The sequence below is a fragment of the Pteropus vampyrus genome, unplaced genomic scaffold (assembly GCF_000151845.1).
Source record: "Pteropus vampyrus isolate Shadow unplaced genomic scaffold, Pvam_2.0 Scaffold737, whole genome shotgun sequence".
Lineage (NCBI taxonomy): Eukaryota > Metazoa > Chordata > Mammalia > Chiroptera > Pteropodidae > Pteropus > Pteropus vampyrus.
This window is the reverse complement of record NW_011889518.1, coordinates 644,890-665,882: the sequence shown is the minus strand read 5'-3', so window position 1 is coordinate 665,882 and position 20,993 is coordinate 644,890. Positions and strand designations below refer to the sequence as shown.

At 35.6% G+C, this 20,993-nt stretch overlaps 1 protein-coding gene across 1 annotated transcript in view; it reads left to right on the top strand.

The window, feature by feature from the left end:
• The window catches only part of STOML3 (stomatin like 3), a 35,298-nt gene extending 20,933 nt beyond the window's left edge, over window positions 1-14,365 (top strand). Inside the window, exons 5-7 of the mRNA XM_011385560.2 lie at window positions 10,791-10,994; window positions 12,663-12,797; window positions 14,141-14,365. Coding sequence (XP_011383862.1) covers window positions 10,791-10,994; window positions 12,663-12,797; window positions 14,141-14,365 — 564 coding nt within the window. The remainder of the gene's footprint in view (window positions 1-10,790; window positions 10,995-12,662; window positions 12,798-14,140) is intronic.
• Window positions 14,366-20,993: the final 6,628 nt, after the last annotated feature.

Here is a 20,993-nt window from a genome sequence, read left to right as displayed (position 1 = left end):
GATAATCTCATGATCCATAATGTTGTCACAAATGGCAGTAATTCATCTGTTCCTATGGCTAATATTCCATTGTATGTATGTACCACATCCTCTTCATCCAGTCACCTATCAAAGGACACTGCATTCAGTTGTTTCCATGTCTTGGCCACAGTGAATAATGCTGCTATGAACATTGGGGTGCATATATATTTATGAATAAAAGTTTTCAAGTTTCTTCAGTAAATATTCATAGGAGAAATTGCTGGGTCATATGGTAATTCTTTTCTTAGTTCTTTGAGGAAACTCTATACTGTTTTCCATAGTGGCTATACCAATTTATATTCCCACCAGCAGTGTATGAGGCCTCCTTTCTTCCCACAACCTCTCTAACATTTGTTATTACTTGTCGTGTTGATGATAGCCATTCTGACAGGTGTGAGGTGATATCTCTTTGTGATTTCGATCTGCATTTCCCTAATAGCTGGTGAAGTTGAACATCTTGTTATACATCTGTTGGCCATTTGTATATCTTCTTGGGAGAAGTGTTGGTTCAGGTCCTCTGCCCATTTTTTAATTTGATTGTTTTTTTAATTGTTGTATAAGTTTTTTGTATATTTTGGATATTAGCCGCTTATCGAAAGTGTTGTCTGCAAATATATTCTTACATTCAGTTGGTTGCCTCTTTGTCTTGTTGATGGTTTCTTTTGCTGTGCAAAAGCTTTTCAGTTTAATATAGTCCCATTCATTTGTTTTTACTTTTACTTCCCTTGACTTTGAGGTAAAGATTCACAAAATTCTCCCTAAATCTAAGGTCTATAAGTTTAGTACCTGTGTTTTCTTCTATATAAATTTATTATTTCAGGTCTTATATTTAGGTATTTGATTTGTTTTTAGTTAATTTTTGTGTATGGTGAGAGATAGCAGTTTAGTGTGGTTTTGCAATTTTCCCAGCACCATTTATTGAAGAGTCTTTCCTTGTGTTCTCAATTTCACTTACTTCTGCTCTAATTTTTATTCTTTCCTTCCTTCTGCTGACTTTGGGCTGCATTTGTTCTGCTTTTTCTAGTTTTTAAAGATGTAATAGTAGGTTGTTTATTTGGGATCATTCTTGTTGTTTGAGATAAGCTGGTAATAATATGAACTTTCTTCTTATACCACTTTTGCTGTGTCCCAATAGTTTTTTATGTTGTACTGTCGTTCTTGTTTGTTTCTATGTATCTCTTGATCTCTCCTTTTATTTCTTCTTTGACTCAGTTGTTCTTTAGTAGCATGTTGTTTAATCTCCACATATTTGTGGGTTTTCCCACTTTCTTTTTGCAGTTCATCTCATTTCAGAGCATTATGGTCAGAGAGTATGTTTAGTATGATTTCAGTCTTCTTAAATTTGTTGAGGCTAGTTTTTTGTCCCAACATATAATCAGTCCTTGAGAATGTTCCATGTTGACTAGAGAACAATGTACAATCTGGTGTTTTGGAATGAAAGGCTCTGTAAATGCCAGTTATGTCCAACTGGTCTAAGGCATCTTTAAGGCTGATATTTCCTTATTGATTTTCTGTCTTTGGTGTATTTATGTATCCTACTAAATTATGTTTTTGTCATTTCTCCCTTTAGTTCTATTAGTAGTCACTTAATATATTTTTGAGGCTCCCTGATTGGGAGCATAAGTATTGATAAATTTTATGTCTTCTTGATTAATGGTCTCCTTTTTCATTACAAAGTGTCCATCATTGTCTCTCATTATCTTTTCATTCTGAAGTCTGTTTTGTCAGATATAAATACGTCTACATCTACTTTTCTCCAGATGACATTTGCTTATAGTGTCATTTTCCATTCTTTCACTTTAAGTGTATGTTAGTTCTTATAGCTGAGATACGTCTTTTGAAGGCAGCATATAATTGTTTTTTTTTTCGATACAATCTGCTACTCTATGCCTTTTAATTGGTGAGTTCAGTCATTTACATTAGGATAATTATGGAAATATGAGGTTTTTCTATAACCATTTTATCTTCTGTTTTCTGGTAGCTTGATGTCTCCATGGTTTCTGTCTGTTATTTTAAATTGGTGGTATTCTATGACTTTTCCCTTTGTTTCCTCTTGTTTTATGTTATGTGTCTCAGTTCTGGATATCTTGTGTGTGATTACCATTAATTTTATATAAAAGAAAGTTTCATATACGCAGTGGTCCTTTTAAAACGGCATGTGTTTCATCTCCATTCCCTTTGCAGATTCAGACACTTACTCCTCCTTTCTGTTTTTGTTGTCTCAAATTATTTCTATTTATGTTGTGAGTTCATTTCTGAGTTGCAGTAGCTATTTCTCCTTTTCTTTAAAACGTTTTTTTGACCCTTAACCATTATGTAATATTTAAGTTTATAAACTCTATCCTTAATAAGAGTTGCAATTACCTCTTTCTGCCTGTTACTCAATTTACTCATAGCATTGTATTTTTTTGTTCTTTTGATTCAGGTCGAATAACCTTCTACATTATTTCCTGTAATGCAGGCCTTGCAGTGGAAAATTCCTCAGCTTTTGTATGTCTGAGAGGATCTTTGTTCCTTCATATCTAAAGGAGAACTTTGCTGGATATATTATTCTAGGATATATTCTAGGCTGGTATTTTCTCTATCTCAATTGTTAAACATATATTTTTTAATTAATAAAATGTAATTTTTTTTATGGTAACATTGGTTAATGAAAACCAATAAGTTTCAGCAGTACACTTTAATAGTAAGAGATATATATATTTACACTATGTCACTACATATTTAACCCTTTTTACTCCATCTACCTCCCTCCTTCCCGCTATTCTCTGGTAACCACCAGTCTATAGTCTATAGTCCATGTCCATGAGTCTCTATTTGTTTGTCCTGTTCATTTGGTGCTTTTAGGTTTATATCCTACATATAAGTGATATCATGTGATTTTCAACTTTTTCTGTCTGGCTTATTTCACATAGCATGATTATCTCGAGATCCATCCACGTTGTAGCAAAGGGCAGTATTTCATCTCTTCTTATGGCTAAAAACACTAATACAATATTCCATTGTATATATGTACTATAGCTTCTTTAGTCAATCATCTATCGTAGGACACTTCGGTTGCTTCTATGTCCTGGCCACTGCGAATAATGTTGCTATGAACATCAATGTGCAAATATCTTTTTGAATATGAGTTTTCAAGTCTTTGGGGTAAATACTCAGTAGTGGGATTGCTGGATCATATATGGTAGATCAATTCTTAGTTTTTTGAGGAACGTCCATACTGTTTACCAGAGTGGCTGTACCAATTTGCAGTCCCACCAGCAGTGTATGAGGGTTCCTTTTTCTCCACATCCTCTCCAACACTTGTTATTACTTGTTCTGTTGATAATAGCTATTCTAACAGATGTGAGATGATATCTCATTGTGGTTTTGATTTGCATTTCCCTAATAGCTAGTGATGTTGAACATCTTTTCAAATATTTGTTGGCCATTTGTATATCCTCTAGGGAGAAGAATCTGTTCAGGTCCTCCGCTCACTTGTTGATTGGATCGTTTTTTTTTTTTGTTGTTGTTGTTATTGAGTCGTATGAGTTCTTTGTATATTTTGAATATTAGGCCCTTATCGGAAGCATTGCTTGCGAAAATATTTTCACATTTGGATGATTGTCTCTACCTTGTTGATGATTTCTTTTACAGAGCAGAAGATTTTAGTTTGATGTAGTCCCATTCATTTATTTTAGCTTTTACTTCCCTTGCTTTTGAGGTCAAATTCAAATAATTCAAAATTAAGTCCAAGTTCCTTGAGTTTAGTTCCTATGTTTTCTTCTATGCATTTTATTGTTTCAGGTCTTATATTCAAGTCCTTAATTCATCCATTTTGAGTTAATTTTGGTGTGTGATGATAGACAAAAGTCTAATTTCATTCTTTTGCAGGTGGCTCTCCAGTTTTCCCAGCATCAGTTATTGAAGAGGCTTTCCTTTCTCCATTGTATATTTTTTCTCGAAATTTTTTGCCCATAAAAATATGGGTTTATTTCTGGACTCTCAATTCTGTTCCACTGGTCTATGTGTCTATTTTCTTGCCAATACCATGCCATTTTGATTATTGTCACTTTGTACTATAATTTTGTAGTTGGGCAGAGTGATAACTCCAGCCTCATTCTTTTTCTGCAGGATGGCTTTGGAGATTCAGGGTCTTTTGTGTTTCCATAGAAATCTGATGATTTTTTGTTCTATTTCTTTAAAAAATGCCGATGGGATTTTGATAGGGATTGCATTAAATCTGTGTAATGCTTTAGGTAATAGGATCATTTTAACTATGTCGATTCTTCCAACCCAAGATCACAGAATATCTTTCCATTTCTTTGTATCTTCTTTATTTATTTTGGTCTTATATTTTTATTATATAGATTTTTCATATGTTTTATTAGATTTATTCTTAGGTATTTTATTCTTTTTGTTGCAATTGCAAAAGGAATTATTTTTTCTAATTCTTTTCCTGACATTTCATTATTAGAGTATATAAACGCTATGGATTTTTGAACATTGATTTTTTATCCAGAAAATTTTCTGTATTTGCTTATTGTTTCTAGTAGTGTTCTTGTGGAGTCTTTAGGGTTTTCTATATGGAGAATTATGTCATCCACAAATAGTGACAGTTTGACTTCTTCATTTCATATCTGGATGCCTTTTATATCATTCTCTTTCCTGATTGCACTCGCTAAGACCTCCAATGTTATATTAACAACAGTGGCGATAGTGGATAGCCTTGCCTTGTTCCTGATCTTAAATAACATGCTTAAGTAGCATGTTATTTAACCTCCATGTATTTGTGGTTCTTCCTGCTTTCTTTTTTTAGTTTTTTACCATTCAGTATAATGTTGGCTGAGGGTTTGTGATATATGGCCTTTATCATATTAAGGTACTTTCCTTCTATACCAATTTTGTTAAATGTATTGATCATAAATGGATGCTGTATCTTGTCGAAGGCTTTTTCTGCATCTATTGATAAGATCATATGATTCTTATTTTTTAATTTGTTTATGTGGTGTATCATATTAATCGATATGTGTATTTTGAACCATCCCTGTGCCCCTGGAATGAAGCTCACTTGATCACGGTGTATAATATTTTCTATATGTTGCCATATTCGAAATGCTAGTATCTTATTTAGGATTTTTGCATCTGTGTTCATGAGAGATATTGGTCTGCAGTTTTCAGTTTTGTGTTATCTTTACCAGGTTTTGGTATCAGGGTAATATTGGACTTATAAAATGTGTTGGGAAGTATTGCCTTCTCTTTGATTTTTTGGAAGAGTTTGAGAATAGGTATAAATCTTCTTTGAATGTTTGGTAGAATTCACTGGTGAAGCCATCTGGTCCTGGATTCTTAATTTTTGGTAAGTTTTTGATGATTGTTTCAATTTCTATACTGCTGATCGATCTATTTAGATTTTCCAGTTCTTCTTGATTCAGTCTAGGAAGGTTGTATTATTCTAAGTACTGGTCCATTTCTTCTAGGTTATTAAATTTGGCGTTATATACTTTTTCATAGTATTCTTGTATGATCCTTTGTATTTGTGTGATGTCTGTCATCCTTTCCCCTCTTTCATTCCTGATTTTATTTGTGTCTTTTCTTTTTTTCTTTAGTGCGTATAGCCAGGGGTTTGTCAATTTTATTAACTTTCTAAAGAACCAGCTGTTTGTTGCATTTATTTTGTCTATTGTTTTTTTTTTTCCAATTTCATTTATTTCTGCTCTAATTTTGATGATTTCTTTCTGTCTGCTAAATTTAAGCTTCATTTGTTTTTCCTTTTCTGTTTTTTTTTTAACATGAAATGCTAGGTTGTTTATTTGGGCTCATTCTTGATTTCGGAGATAGGCCTGTAATGATATGAACTTTCCTCTTATGACCACTTTTGACCTGTCCCAAAAGTTTTGATATGTTGTACTATCGCTATTATTCTTTTCTATGTATCTTTGATCTCTCTTTTTATTTCTTCTCTGACCCAGTTATTCTTAAGTAGCATGTTATTTAACCTCCATGTATTTGTGGTTCTTCCTGCTTTCTTTTTGCAATTGATCTCTAATTTCAAGGCATTACGATCAGAAAATATGGTTGGTATGATTTTAACTCTCTTATATTTGTTGAGACTATCTCCGTGTTCGAGTATGTGGTCAATCCTTGAGAATGTTTCATGTGCACTAGAGATGAATGTATAAGCAGCTGTTTTGGGTTGAAAGGCTCTGTAAATGACAATTATGTCCAGTTAGTCTAATGTGTCATTTAAGGATGTTATTTCCTTATTGATTTTCTGTTGGAATGATCTGTGCATATCTGACAGTGAGGTATTTAGGTCTCTTACTACGATAGTGTTTTTGTCTGTTTCTTCCTTTAGTTCTGTTAGTAATTGCTTTATATATGTTGGGGCTCCCTGATTGAGAGCATGGATATTAATAAGTGTTATGTCTTCTTGGTGCATGATTCCCTTTATCATTATGAAGTGTCCCTCAGTACCTTTTTTATTTTGAAGTCTACTTTGTCTGATATTAGTACCACTACTCCCACTTTTCTCTGAATGCCATTTGCTTGAAATATCATTTTCCACCCTTTCACTTGAGTCTATATTTGTCTTTAGAGCTGAGATGTGTCTCTTGGAGGCAGCATATGGTTAGGTTTTGTTTTTTGATCCAATCTTCAAGTCTGTATCTTTTTATTGGTTTGTTCAGTCCATTTAAATTTAGGATGATTATTAAAATATGAGGTCAACTTAAAGCCATTTTATTTTTTGCTTTCTAGTAGCTTGATGTTTCCATTGCTTCTTTGTCCTTGTGTTTCTGTTTTCTTTATTTTGGTTGTCTTTTGTGGGTTTTTCCTCTGGTCCTTCTTGTTTTATGTTACATACTTTAGTTCTGAATCTTTGGTGTCTTTACCATTATTAATATGTAAAGGATAGTAATACATATACAGTCGTCCATTTTCTTCTGTGTGTGCCTTATCTCTATTCCTCTTTGTAAATTTGGATCTATGAATCTTCCCCTTTTCAGTCATTGTTGTCTCAATTTGTTCCTATATATGCTGAACGTTCATTACTATCCTGTTCTTAATAAGAGTTGCACTCTTCTGCTTCTATCTGACTGCTTGCTAGTCACCTTATTCCTAATTATGTTTTCTTTTTTTTCATATTGTTTTAGGTGACCTGACCCCTTTCAGTATTTCCTGTATGCATGAGTAGTACTAGAGAATTCCCTCAATTTTTGCATATCTGGAAAGGTCTTTATTTCTCCTTCATAGCTAAAGAAGTGCTTAGCTGGATACATTGTTCTTGGTTGGTAGTTCCTTTCGCTTAATAGTTTGAATATTGGTTTCCACTCCTTTCTGGATTGTAAGGTTTATGCTGAGAAGTCCAATGATAATCTAATAGGTTTTCCTTTATAAATTACCCTCTTCTTTTCCCTGCCTGCCCTGAGAATTCTGTCTTTGTCACTGATTTTTGATAATTTTAATACAATGTGTCTTGGAGATGGCCTTTTTGGGTTGAGATAATTGGGTATTTTGTTGACTTCTTGAATTCTAAGCTCCAGTTCATTCCTTAGATTTGGGAAATTCTCGTCAATATTTTGTCTGAAAATGCTTTCTAATCCCTGCTCCTTTTCCTTCCCTTCGAGAATGCCCATTATCCTTATGTTTCCTCTCCTGATGGTATCAGCTAGTTCTTGTATTTCTCTTTCATTATTTTTCATTTTTCGGTTTCTGTCTTATTCCTTCTGATTTATTTCTAGATTTCTGTCTTTGATATCACTGATCCTTTCCTCCATTTGGTCCACTTTATTTTCCAAGCTTCCTATTTTTTTTTTTTTTTTTCAACTCTTACAATATGTTCTTTATATCCAGAAGTTCTGTTTGGCTCTATTTGAAGGTTTCAGTCTCCTTGCTAAAGAACTCATTTTGCTCATCTAGTTGTTTTTTCAATTCCTGAATTTGTTGATATGAGTCATTTCAGATCTCATTGAGTTCTTTCAGAAGTACTATTCCGAAGTCTATGTCATTTAAGTTGCATATTTCTATGTCTATAAGCTTATTTTCTGGAGATTTGTCTCTTTCTTTCTGACATGCCTTGTCACCTTATTTATTCATGGTATTTAATGGACTATTTCTCTGCCTGGGCATTAATGGAAGTGTATTCTGCTGTTTTTCCAGAAAGAAGATTTATTATATAAAGGTCTCTCTTTAGCTTGTGGTAGTACTTATGCATAGATCTTATGCTTCGATGTGCTGGTGTGCAGTTTGGGTGTTTTTTGTTGAGTTTTAGATGTTTAGCTTGTTGTTGTTTCAAGGGGAGAGATCTGGAGATGTCTCTCACTCTGCCATGTTTCTGGCATCACTCTAATGCTATTAACTTGAGCTATCTGAATCATCATACGGAACATCTCACATCATGAATTGTATCATAGATCTTCTTTGAGATGTCCACAAATTGATTATCGTCAAACACATCAAAAGCATTTTTATTTAAGGCTTGCTTCCAAGGCAACATTCACTTGTGTTACAAACTCAGGAATTGCCACAGCTCCATGTGTTCAACATTCTGAAAGATATAATTGTCAAATATTTGATTTAACTCTGTCCTAGCTTTTAAAATTACTTCTTGAAATTCTGATAATAATCTAAAGGAGTAATCTTTATGAGTGACCATTTTTTTCCCCTCTTGGCTGCCTTGAAAATTTTTTTTTTTTGTCATCGATTTTGACCATTTTAATATACTGTGACTTGAGAAGGCCTTTTTAGATTGAGATAATTAGATGTTCTGTTTGTTTTTTGGATTTGAAGATTCCCTCTCTCTCTCTCTCTCTTTTTTTTTTGACAGGTTCGGGTAATTCTCATCAGTTATTTGTTTGAATTAGCTCTCTGTTTTCTTTCTTTCTTCTCCTCTGGTATTCCCATTACTCTTCTATTGTTTTTTTTTTTTCTGTTGGTGTCAGATAATTTTTGTAGAGTTCTTTAATTGTTTTCACTCTCAAGTCTCTCTCTTTCTTCATTTGTATCATTTCCAGATTTCTGTCTTTGATATCACTAATTCTTTCCTTCATCTGGTCAGCTCTGTGTTCCTAAGCTTCCTATTTCGTTTTTCATATCTTTTAGTGAGTTCTTCATCTCCAGAAGTTTTATTCGGTTCTTTTTTATAGTTTCAATTTCCTTGGTATTCTTGTTGTTCATTGATTTTGTTTCTAAGCTTATTAAACTGCTTATCAGAACTTTATTGCATCTTGTTGAGTTTTCAGAAGTGCAAACTTGAATTCTCTATCATTTAAAACATATATTACTAAGTCTTTAAATTTATTTTCTGGAGATTTTTCATTTCCTTTCTGAGCTTCTTTGTTACTTTGGTTGTTTGATGGACTATTTCTTTGCCTAGGCATTAATAGGAATTTAATCTGCTTTTTTTTAAAAAAAAATAAATTTATTATATAGTGATCTCTTTTTTGCAGGTTGATTAGAAGAGATTTTTCTTTTGATTTCCAGTTGGTGGCGCCAAAGCGTCCTGCACTACATATGCCTGCTGAATCTCTGCTATGAGGTTAAAAATGACCTTTATTCTCTGCACAAGTGTTTGTCTCCTTTGTGACCATATGGCTTCGGTCCTAGGTCTCCTCTCCTGCAGGAGAAAGTGAAGGACAATGAGGTTCCGAGCCTCTTAAAAGGATCTGAAGTCTTTGTACTGTCCCAACAGTCAGAAGCAATGCTTTACTGTCTCTTTCCAATTCAGCCTCAATGGGTGGAGGTTTGGGAGAGAGCCGTTGCGGCTGTTTTTCATTCAGTAATCTGACCTTCAGACTCTGTATTTCTGTGGGACCGGATGCAGTGTATGTTTCAGTTTTGGTTGCACAAATTCTTCTGGAGCTCTGTTGTAGCTCTGGGAGGGTACACAGTGGAGGGTAAGCTCTGAGAGGTGGCCAGGCTCCATGTCTCAGCTTTCTGCATGGCAATGGTGGTTACTAAGATTCAGCTGTCGCCTCCCCATGCTTGGTCTCTGCCCCGCTCTCTGCCCTGATTACTGGGCTCTGCTGTGTGGAATACGATGATAATTCAGGCAAGACTGTTCAGGGCTTTAATGAGCGAAAAACCACCATGTAATTTCCCCCTCCTCCTCGTCCTACAGGGAGGGCACTCTGGGCTACATTCCACAGGACATATCTTTGTTTCTTTCCTGTCTTGTGCAGTTGGCCTACCTTCAGATACTCTGATATACAGATCTTTCAAACATGCTTGTGTGCAGGTTAAATGTTATTTTTTGGATTGTAGATTCCAGCTTGTAATTTCAAGGGGAGAGTTCAGGGGAAATCCCTCACACCGCCATGCATCTGACATCACTCATTTTGATTTATTTGAAGATAGAACAAGGTCTATATTCTGGCACTATCTATGTTTTCTAAGCATTACTTTTCATCAAGTTTGACAAAAACTGAAAACCAAAAAGATTTCAGGTATCAGGGAAACAAGTGTTTTGCTTCTGTTTAGAAGGTAGAACAGTTCTACTATGACATTTTATAATGAAAGTGCCTATTCTCACCATAGCAAATCAAGGCCTCTGCCTATGTGATGTGACACTTCTTTAAGGTGAACTTACAGGGTTAGGTACAGACCACACATGTGCAAGTATTTTGTTATCAAGAAGGATGTTATTACATTTAAGCCAGGACAGATTTGGGGTGGACTGTTGGCATGAGTTTTCGGTACACTTCCTATGGAAGAGAGAGCTCTTAGGCTGGTTGACACTTTGTTGATCATTGTGAAAGTCACAAACGTGATTTTCCCATTCTTCTTTCTAGATTCTCACCAGAGACTCTGTGACTACACAAGTGGATGGAGTCGTCTATTATAGAATCTATAGTGCTGTCTCAGCAGTGGCTAATGTCAATGATGTCCACAAAGCCACATTTCTGCTGGCTCAGACCACTCTGAGAAATGTCTTAGGGACACAGACTTTGTCCCAAATCTTAACTGGCCGAGAAGAGATTGCCCACAGCATCCAGGTAAAGATACTGGGAATTAATAGCCTGCTTCTTTAATTCATTCATTTTAGTTATTGGTGATTACCAAATATCAGCAGTTCAAAGTGCCCCCATGTATACACACAGACACAAGTAGACACACACACAGCTAATCTTAACAGATGGGCTCTGCTTGTGATTTCATTTTTTTAATAATCAGGAAGTATAGATATAAATATCTGAGTGGGAGAAGGACTCTGTTGAAATTGGTCACCATATACATTTTCTTTGGGATTTAAAATTATGAATTAACATTGCATGCTTTAGCTTTTTCTGAAAAGGTTAGAGATCAGATTTATTTTTTAGTCTAGATTACTCCAGCAGTATCTCTATTTTTTAGGCATCATATATTTCTACATTTCAGTGGAGTGTGAAAGTTAGAAGAGGATTCAATTCAGATAGGACAGGCTTGTCATCTCAGGAAAACCTTATATTATGCTACCAATATCATAATGATAATATTGATGAAGATGTACAGGTATCCATCCTACTTCTTGCACACCCTAGTTTTTAGACAATCACATTTCTCTATTTTCCTAAATAAATTAAATTTTTATTCTGAGTCTCCCTAGTGTAAGTTAGGGGGGAAATTCAATTTGGGTCCTTCTTGGCATCTCCAGTCCATAAGGTAGCTAAGGCCCCAAGGTTTTATGAGATAATATTGGTTCCACATAATAACTCTCCATATCATTTTTGTAAGATCCTTGTGCTTTTGATAAATTATATTTTTCTTTGGCCACAGTTAGGTCATTGGCTTCTTGTGAGATCTCACCATGTCCTGCATTTTGCCGGGATCATGGAAAGGCAAAGGTAACTTGCCGTTTTGTAGCACAGAGGGTTCTGACTCCTCCCCTTTGAGGGGAACTATCCATTTGATCTCACACTATTTCTCAAGACATTCTTTATCATCTCTTCCCCCTCCAGATAACCAGCAAAATATCTTCAATGGTTTTAACCTTTTACAAAGGACAAGAAGATCTTTGACTTTAGGCTATGTCTGCTCTAAAAATATGTCTTGCTACCTGTTTAAAACTGGCCACAAGACAGAAGTTAAACAGAGCAAGACAAATAGTATTTCAGAAAGATCCAATAAAAATATTTATTGAGTCATTATTAAGAACTGGTAGATATCTTACATGTATTATCTCTAAACCTCATGACAATCCTGAAACTGAACCTAGCAATTTTATTGGTGGAAAAACTGAGAATCAGAGAGGTTGAGTAACTGGCCCAATGATTCGCAGCTGCAAATGGCAGAGCCAGGACAAAATCCAGGTCTGTCTGAAAAGCTCATGCATTATTGCTTGCCTGATGTCAGTGATGAGTAAATTTGGGATATTTGTTCAAATCTAGGTAGATAAACTATACTTTATTAAGGATGTTTTTGGAGTGAATCCTGCTGGGATGCCACCCACTAAAAGATCCATCAAGTTTTCTTCCTGAATCCTTTCTGAGATTCACTTCAATCTCAAGAAATGAACAGTAAGGATGCTAACTCTTACTGCCTTCCCAAATTGTCTCATTCAAATACTAAAAATACAAAAGAAGAAAAGTAGAGGACTTTATTCTTTCAAATATACACCATATCTGAAATACATATCCTATAACTGTTTTAATGGTCAACGTTTTTTTCTCTTGATTTGGAAACAGACCTTACTTGATGATGCCACTGAGCTTTGGGGGATCTGGGTGGCCCGAGTGGAAATCAAAGATGTCCGGATTCCTGTGCTGTTGCAGAGGTCCATGGCAGCTGAAGCTGAGGCCACTCGGGAAGCCAGGGCCAGGGTAAGGGCTACGGTGTTTACACTGGAGGACAAGCTGCCTATCCTTGGAGCAGACAAGCATAGAGCTTGGATGACAGATCTGGCTCTGTCAATTCTTTTGATAAGAAAAAGGGTTTTTTTCTCCTACAGGTTTGCCTGAGAATTTCCCTTTGAATTAGAAGGTAATTTGGAACTTAGTGTACCTCAAGGAATCTTGTACATGTCTTATGTCAAAGGAGTACTCAGCAAGTTGCTTAGTTGCTTGGAAATGTGGGTTCCAACTTTGGTGACACATTAGAGTCTCCTAGAGAAAATTGAACTAAGCAAACACCAGTTCCTAAGCACCATCTCAGATTCTGTGATACAGTCTTGGGTGGGCCAAAGAACCCACATTTTATAAAGCTGGTGGTTCCAACATAGCCAACTTGCTGCCTCTATTTTGAGTATCATCATTCCAGTACGTTAAGTGTTCTAGAAAAAGGCGGAGGTGATTAACTACAATCCAGGATAGAGTTACAAAATGTAAGTATACTCTGGCCTCCAGTATTCTTTCCTCTGTTGGATTTATAGCCTCATGTCTGTGTGGATGGGTTTCCTGAAGTATCAGAAACCAATTAAGATTAGAAGTCTTTCTTGTACCTTCTTTGGTATCTTATTGTGAACCAGTGAAGGTTTTCTCTTCATTCCTTACCTATTTCTGGTTTATCTGCTAAGCTCTAGCAGCTTCCAGGCAATGGACTTAGCCATGACAAACTGGAGGATGCTTTCTTACACAGGCACTGGGTGCCCACAGTTGGGGCAGCTTGGACTATCTGAGAACTAGAAGAGAAACAGTGTACATAAGAGATTTCCAATGAGTGTTTTCAGACTGGCACTTGCTGCTATTTGTAATCAAGAGAAGAGAAAACTTGAAACAATTCTTACTTTGTAAGAATGAGACTAAGTTGGCAACAGAATGAAATGAAAACCTCTCCTATGATAAATAAAGTCAATAGAAAAAAGCCAGGTGGAGACCTTGAATTTCAGACTTCTTTGAAAACTAGTGCAGCAGAAGTGAAGCTCTAAAGTGATTCCAGAGTATTACTGAGGTGGATGGCTCTGTATTCATTTAGGTTAAAGATGATGATTTTATTTTGCTTGAAATTGAAATCTAGGGACTCATACTTTGTAAACTACCTCCGTACTTCCTGTGACCCCTCAAATTTCTCTAATTACATTAGGATGTGAAACTTTTGTCCTTGCTGAATAAGTGAATAGATATGGCAAAGTGGGACTGGGAAGAAGATATCAGTATGCACCAGAAAAAGAAAACACTAGCCACAGTTGTAAACTTATTTCTAAACAGTTTTATTTTTGTTGTTTTAGGTCCTTGCAGCAGAAGGAGAAATGAATGCTTCTAAATCTATGAGGTCAGCTTCCATGGTGCTGTCTGAGTCCCCCATAGCCCTCCAACTGCGTTACCTACAAACCTTAACCACTATAGCCACAGAGAAGAATTCCACCATCATATTTCCTTTGCCCATAAACATACTAGAGGGTATTGGTGGTGTCAACTACAATAACCATCAGAAAGTTTCTAACAGATCCTGAGGTCCTCCTGCTATAACCAGCCATTGCTTAGGGAGTCATGTCTATTCCAGTGAAAAACTAGCAAGTAAAAGTGTTGATAATTTCAACACTATTCAAGCAGAGTAACTCCACAGCTGGAGTAGTAGTATTAGAGAAATGCTATAGAGGCTATAACAAATGAACAAACAAATGAACAAACAAACAAACAAAAAAGCCAAAACGAGGGCTGTGTACTACTTTTATTTTTAAGAATATAAATAACTTTGCATTATTCTTATAATAATCAATTAGTAGCTGTCCTTTACTTATAGCAGAAACTCTCTTGCAGTATGGGGAAGAAATCCTTGGGTGATTATGACTAAGATTTGCTTTTTAATTGTTTTAAAAAAGAACTCTAGATAATATGTAAAGTAAGATAGGCCTCATATTTATACTAGATATTTGATTTATAATTCCAAAGTAATATTTGCTAAATCTCCAAGAATTACAATCAACCTCTACAATTCTTAAAATTATGATGGATTTTGATGCAAAAGATTAAACAGGCACTGAGGCTTTCAGTTGCAAACATCATTAATTCCCCAGAGCAGACTGCATTCAGCTTTCTTACTGCATGTCCTCTTGCTGGGAATAATGGTCAATTCTGAACCTCCCAGCACCTTTGTCAGAGGGTGAGACAAGGTACAGCGAAACAGATTCCAGTCAGTTTATTTTCTTATCAGTGAGAATACTTGCAAAAGATTTTGTAGGCACAAAAAAAATTGTTTTTAAACTTTATTCTCCTCCAAAACAAAAACAAACACAGGAAAAACAAAAACCAAAACCCAAAAAACCCTGTTAAAAATAAAGAAGCCATAGAATGTAGAAGTGATGTATTTAAAAAAGCTGCTTTGTCAGAGATTATTTTCTTGCTATGGTGAATTTTTATTTTGGGGTCCATTTTGAGCAATGGGATAGACTTTTTAAGTTACCATTTAAGTTACCATTGAACGTTACACTGTGCTCAGCCCTGTATGGATGCTAAGAAGTATACTTATTTTACAGATGAGAAAGTGATGTCAAAAGGTTAAATAACTTGTCCAAGGTCCCTCAGGTAGTGAATGTAAGGTTAAGATTTAAAACCAGGTCTGACTCCAAGGTTCTTGCTCTTAAACTTGGGGGAGGTGGGAGGGGAAGGGGATAGGGCCCTTCCATGCCATTTTTGCCTTCAATTCCAAACCTTTAGGTTCTGGAAGTATGAGTGTTCCACTGTGTCCAAGATTGTGATAGCATGCATACACATGCATGTGCACACTTCTCACACACTTCACATTCTTTTGCATACTCCACATGTACTCCTCATGTACCCCCTCCCCACAATACCTACTCCCCGCATACCCCTACCTGTGCTCATATCTCATCCATGTACTCCCCTCACACACACCTTTTCATCACATAAATATTATCTGCGTATAAATGCAAAATGGGAAACATACTCTACCTTTTTATTGTAACCTCTTTTTTTCCTGGTGAAATCATATTATACTTGATATGATTTTTGAACAAGCCACAGCTTATGAATCTTTTAGTAAATTATACTGACTCTATGAGTCTAACATTAATTTCTGACCTGCCTAGGTTTATATGTATTTTTAATAGGCGGAATACTTGCATTTTAATAAAAATAGAGGACAGACAAAAACTTATAGCGCATCCACATCAGCCAGAATCTGAATCTATGAAGTCATACCATGAAGGCATTCAACCAGTGACCCTCTATATTATGAATAGTGGTGTGGAGAATTGCTGAGGTACCTGTGGCATTGACCATCACCTGAGGAGGGAAGCTCTACTTTTACAAAATTTGGCCTACTGCAAAAATCTCTTCCTAGCCTATTGGAGAAATCTATAATTATTCCCTGTTTTGGTTTTCATGATTTCACTAAAAATGCAAATTTTTCCTGTCAGTGTACAGCAAACTGTAAACTAATGGTTCTCTCTGGAGGTCATTGTTCTCTCACTCACTGAAAGCCCTTTTTCAAAAGCACAGACCCTTTGCATCCCCAGGGTAGGAAGGAGGGTGTGACAGTTATATTGGAATATCTCTGATAAGCTTGGTGGCATGAGAGGTCTCCTTGATTTCTCCCTTTGAAATTACAATAATCGGAATAGCTACAATCCAGCAGAAAACACCTAGCCTAGTCCACAAACATGGCTGAGAGATCCACTCATCAGAGCATCTGAAGGTGATTGAATCAGACTAGCAAGGGAGGAGGAAAGGTAGAGGAGCAGAGACCGTTGCTAGAGGTGCAGCCCAGAGCTCTTTGTACGATGCAGGTAGAGGAGGGAATTAGGTGGCAGTTTGTACTCTCTGTAACCTCAAGGATTCCTGCCTGTGTGATCACCATATACCACATGGCAGAGCCCAGTGATCAGGGCAGAGACAAAATATAGATGGGCGACAGCTGTGTTTTAGCAACTGACATTGCCAGGCATAAAGCTGAATCATGGAGCCTGGCCACCTCCCCACACCCTTCCAGAGCTTGCCTCCCTATACCCTCCCAACATTGCAACATCAAGTACACCAGGAACTGAGGGGATGCACACTGAGGTTGGTTCCAGTGGCAGCGGGGAAGATATAGCTGTCAGGCAGCTGAAGCATAGAGGCCAGTATTACTAGAAGGAAAATAGCCACAGACACACTGGCAGCATCTTCTAACCCACCCCACACCCACCTATCCAGGCCGATTTGAAGGGAAGCAGCAAAACACTGCATCTGGCTGCTGGAGTAGTACTGAGACTTGAGCTTATCAGAGGCTCAGATTCCCATCAACCATTACATTTTCCCATGGGGGTAAAGCCCTGGGACTGGGGCAACCTGGTTACAGAGGATACACATAACTCTCCAAGGAATAAAGGTGTGTGTGTGTGTGTGTGTGTGTGTGTGTGTGTGTGTGTATGTGTGTGTGTAATTTTTTTTTTTCCTGCAAAGCAGAGATCAAGGAGGCCTGAACAGTGCAGGAGGCTTGTGCGCCACCTACTGGAAAACGAAAGAAAAACTTCTTATCAACCCGCTAAAGAGAGATCATGCTAAATAATATTTTTTAAAAGCAGAGTACATTCCCATGAATGCCTAGGTGAAAAAATAGCCATAAAATACCATGAACATCTAGGATGACAAACAGCTCATAAGGTAATTAAAAAATCTCCGGAAAATAAACTTACAGATATAGAAATATATGATTTAAATGACAGAGTATTCAAGATTGCACTTCTGGAAAAAAAAAAAACTCAATGAGATGCAAGAAAATTCTGATCAACAGTTCAACGAATTCAGAAACAAAATAAATGAACAACAAAAATACTTTATCATAGAGATTGAAACTCTAAAAGAGAACCAAATAGAAATTCTGAAGATGAAGAACTCATTAAAAAAGACGAAGAATGAAGTAGCAAGCTTAGGAATAGAGCTGACTAGATTAAAGAAAGAATTAGCGATATCGAAGACAGAAATCTGGAAATGATGCAGATGGAAAAATAGAGAGACTTAAGAGTGAAAAACAAAAAGAACTCTACAAGAACTATCTGACACCATCAGAAAAAGCTATATAAGAATAATGGGTATACCAGAAGGAGAAGTGAGAGTGAAGGAAAGAGAGAGCCTATTCAAACAAATAGTCCATGAGAATTTCCAAAATCTATGGAAAGAACTGGGTCCTCGAATTCAAGAAGCAAGCAGAAGACCTAATTATCTCAATCCAAAAAGGCATTCTCCACCCCCCGCCAAAAAAAAAAAAGAAAAACCCAAACCAAAAAGGCCTTCTCCAAGACACATTATATAAAATTGTCAAAAATTAACGACAAAGAAAGAATTCTCAAGGCAGACAGGGAAAAGAAGACTGCAACCTATAAATGAAAACTCATTAGATTATTATTGGACTTCTTAGCAGGAACTTTACGAGCTTGGAGGGAGTAAAATCAAACATTCAAATTAACAAAAAGAAAAAAATTATCAGCCAAAAATAATATATCCAGCAAAGTTCTCTTTTAGATATGAAGAAACAAAGACCTTTTCAGACATGGAATCTGAGGGAATTTTCTAGCACAAGACCTGCATTATAGGAACTAATGAATTCAAACAAAAGGACAAGAAAAAAATACAAATCTATGAGTAGGATGAGTAACAGACAGACAGAAACAGGAAATTGCAACCCTTAATTAAGGACAGGGTTTATAAACTTAAATATTACATAATGGTTAAGGGTCAAAAATATTTTAAAAAGAAAAGAAGTTAATAGCTACTGCAACTCAGAAATGAACTCACAACATAAATAGAAATAATTTGAGACAAAAAAAAGGGGAGCGAACAAATGTCTGAATCTGCAAAAGAGAATGCATATAATACACATGTAGATGAAAAAGGACCATTGCATATATGAAACTATCTTTTACATAAAATTAATTGTAATCATACACAAGAAATCCAGAATTGAGATACATAACATAAAACAAGAGAGAACAGAGGGAAAAGTTATAGAATACCACCAAATTAAAATAAGAGTAGCAAAACGACAAAGAAACCATGGAGATCCCAAGCAACCAGAAAACAAAAGATAAAATGGGTATAGGAAAAACTTATATATCAATATTCACCCTCAATGTACAGAGACTGAACTCATCAATTAAAAGGCACAGAGTAGCAGATTGTATCAAAAAACAAAATACAACCATATGCTGCCTTCAAAAGACACATCTCAGCTGCAAGGACAAATATACTCAAAGTGAAAGGGGAAAAATATATTGTAAGCAAATGGCATCCAGAAAAAAGCAGGTGTAGCCGTATTTAATCTGATAAAATAGACTTCAAAATAAAAAAAGGCAACAAGAGACAACGAAGGACACTTCATAATGATAAAGAAGACATAACACTTATCAATACTTATGCTCCCAATCAGGGAGCACCAAAATATATAAAGTGACTACTAACAGAACTAAAGAAAGAAACTGACAAAAACACAATTATAGTAAGGCACCTGAATACCCCACAGACTGCTATGGATAAATAATCCAAATAGAAAAATCAATAAGGAAATATCACCTTAAAGACACATTAGATCAATTGGACATAATTGACATTTACAGAGCTTTTTGCTTCAAAATAACAGATTATACATTGTTCTCTAGTTCATGTAGAACATTCTCAAGGACTGACTATATGTTGGGACACAAAACTAGCTTCGACAAATTTAAAAAGACTGAAATAATACTAAGCATATTCTCTGACCACAATGCTTTGAAACGAGATCAACTGCAGAAAGAAAGCAGCAAAAACAAATATGTGGTCAAAGAAAAATAAAAGGAGACCTCAAGAGATACATAGAATGAAAATAAAACATATCAAAACCGTTGGGACACAACAAAAGCGGTAATAAGATGAAAGTTCATATCATTACCAGCTCATCTCAAACAAGGAGAATAATCCCAAATAAATAACCTAACATTGCATCTTTAAAAACTAGAACAAGCAGAACAAATCCAGCCCAAAGTCAACAGAAGGAAGGAAAGAATAAAAATTAGAGCAGAAGTAAATGAAATTGAGAATACAAGAACAACAGAAAAAAAAATAATGCAACAAAAAGCTGGTTCTTTGAAAAGATCAATAAAATTGACACACCCTTGGCTAGACTTACACAGGAAAAAAGAGAAAGGACACAATAAACAAAATCAGAAATGAAAGAGAAGGTATGACGGATACCACCGAAATACAAAGGATCATACAAGAATACTATGAAAGATTATAGTATTATTATAAAAAAGATTATAGTATTATGCCACCAAATTCAATAACCCAGAAGAAATGGACAAGTTCTGAGAAATATATAATCTTCCTATATTGAACCCCGAAGAACTGGAAAATCTAAATAGAACGATCAACAGTAAGAAAACTGAAACAATTATCAGAAACCTCCCAAAATGCAAAAGTCCATGACCAGGTGGCTTCACCAGTGAATTCTATCAAACATTCAAAGATGATTTAATACTTGCTCTTCTCAAACTTTTCCAAAAAATTGAAGAGGAGGCCATACTTCCTAACTCATTTTATGAGGCTAACATTACCCTGATACTGAAACATGGTAAAGATAACACATACACACACACACACACACAAAACTATAGACCAATATCTTTGATGAATAAATACAGATAAAAAAAAATCCTAAACATAACACTAGCAAATCAAATACATTAAAAAGTATATACACCATAATCAAGTAGGCTTCATTCCAGGGACTGAAGGATGGTTCAACATATTCAAATTGATTAATGTGATACACCATGTAAACAAAATAAGGATAAAAATCATATGATCATATCAATAAATGCAGAAAAAGTATTTGACAGAATACAACATCCATTTGTGATTAAAACACTTCATAAATGGGTATAGAAGGCAAATACCTCAACATAATAAAGGCTACATATGACAAACCCTCAGCTAACATCATACTTAATGGTGAAAAACTAAAAACCTTCATTCTAAGATCAAGAACAAGACAAGGCTGTTCCATATTACCACTATTATTCAGTATAGTATTAAAAATCCTGGCTAGAGCAATCAGGCAAGAGAAAGTCAAGGCATCCAAATAGGGAATAAAGAAGTCAGATTGTC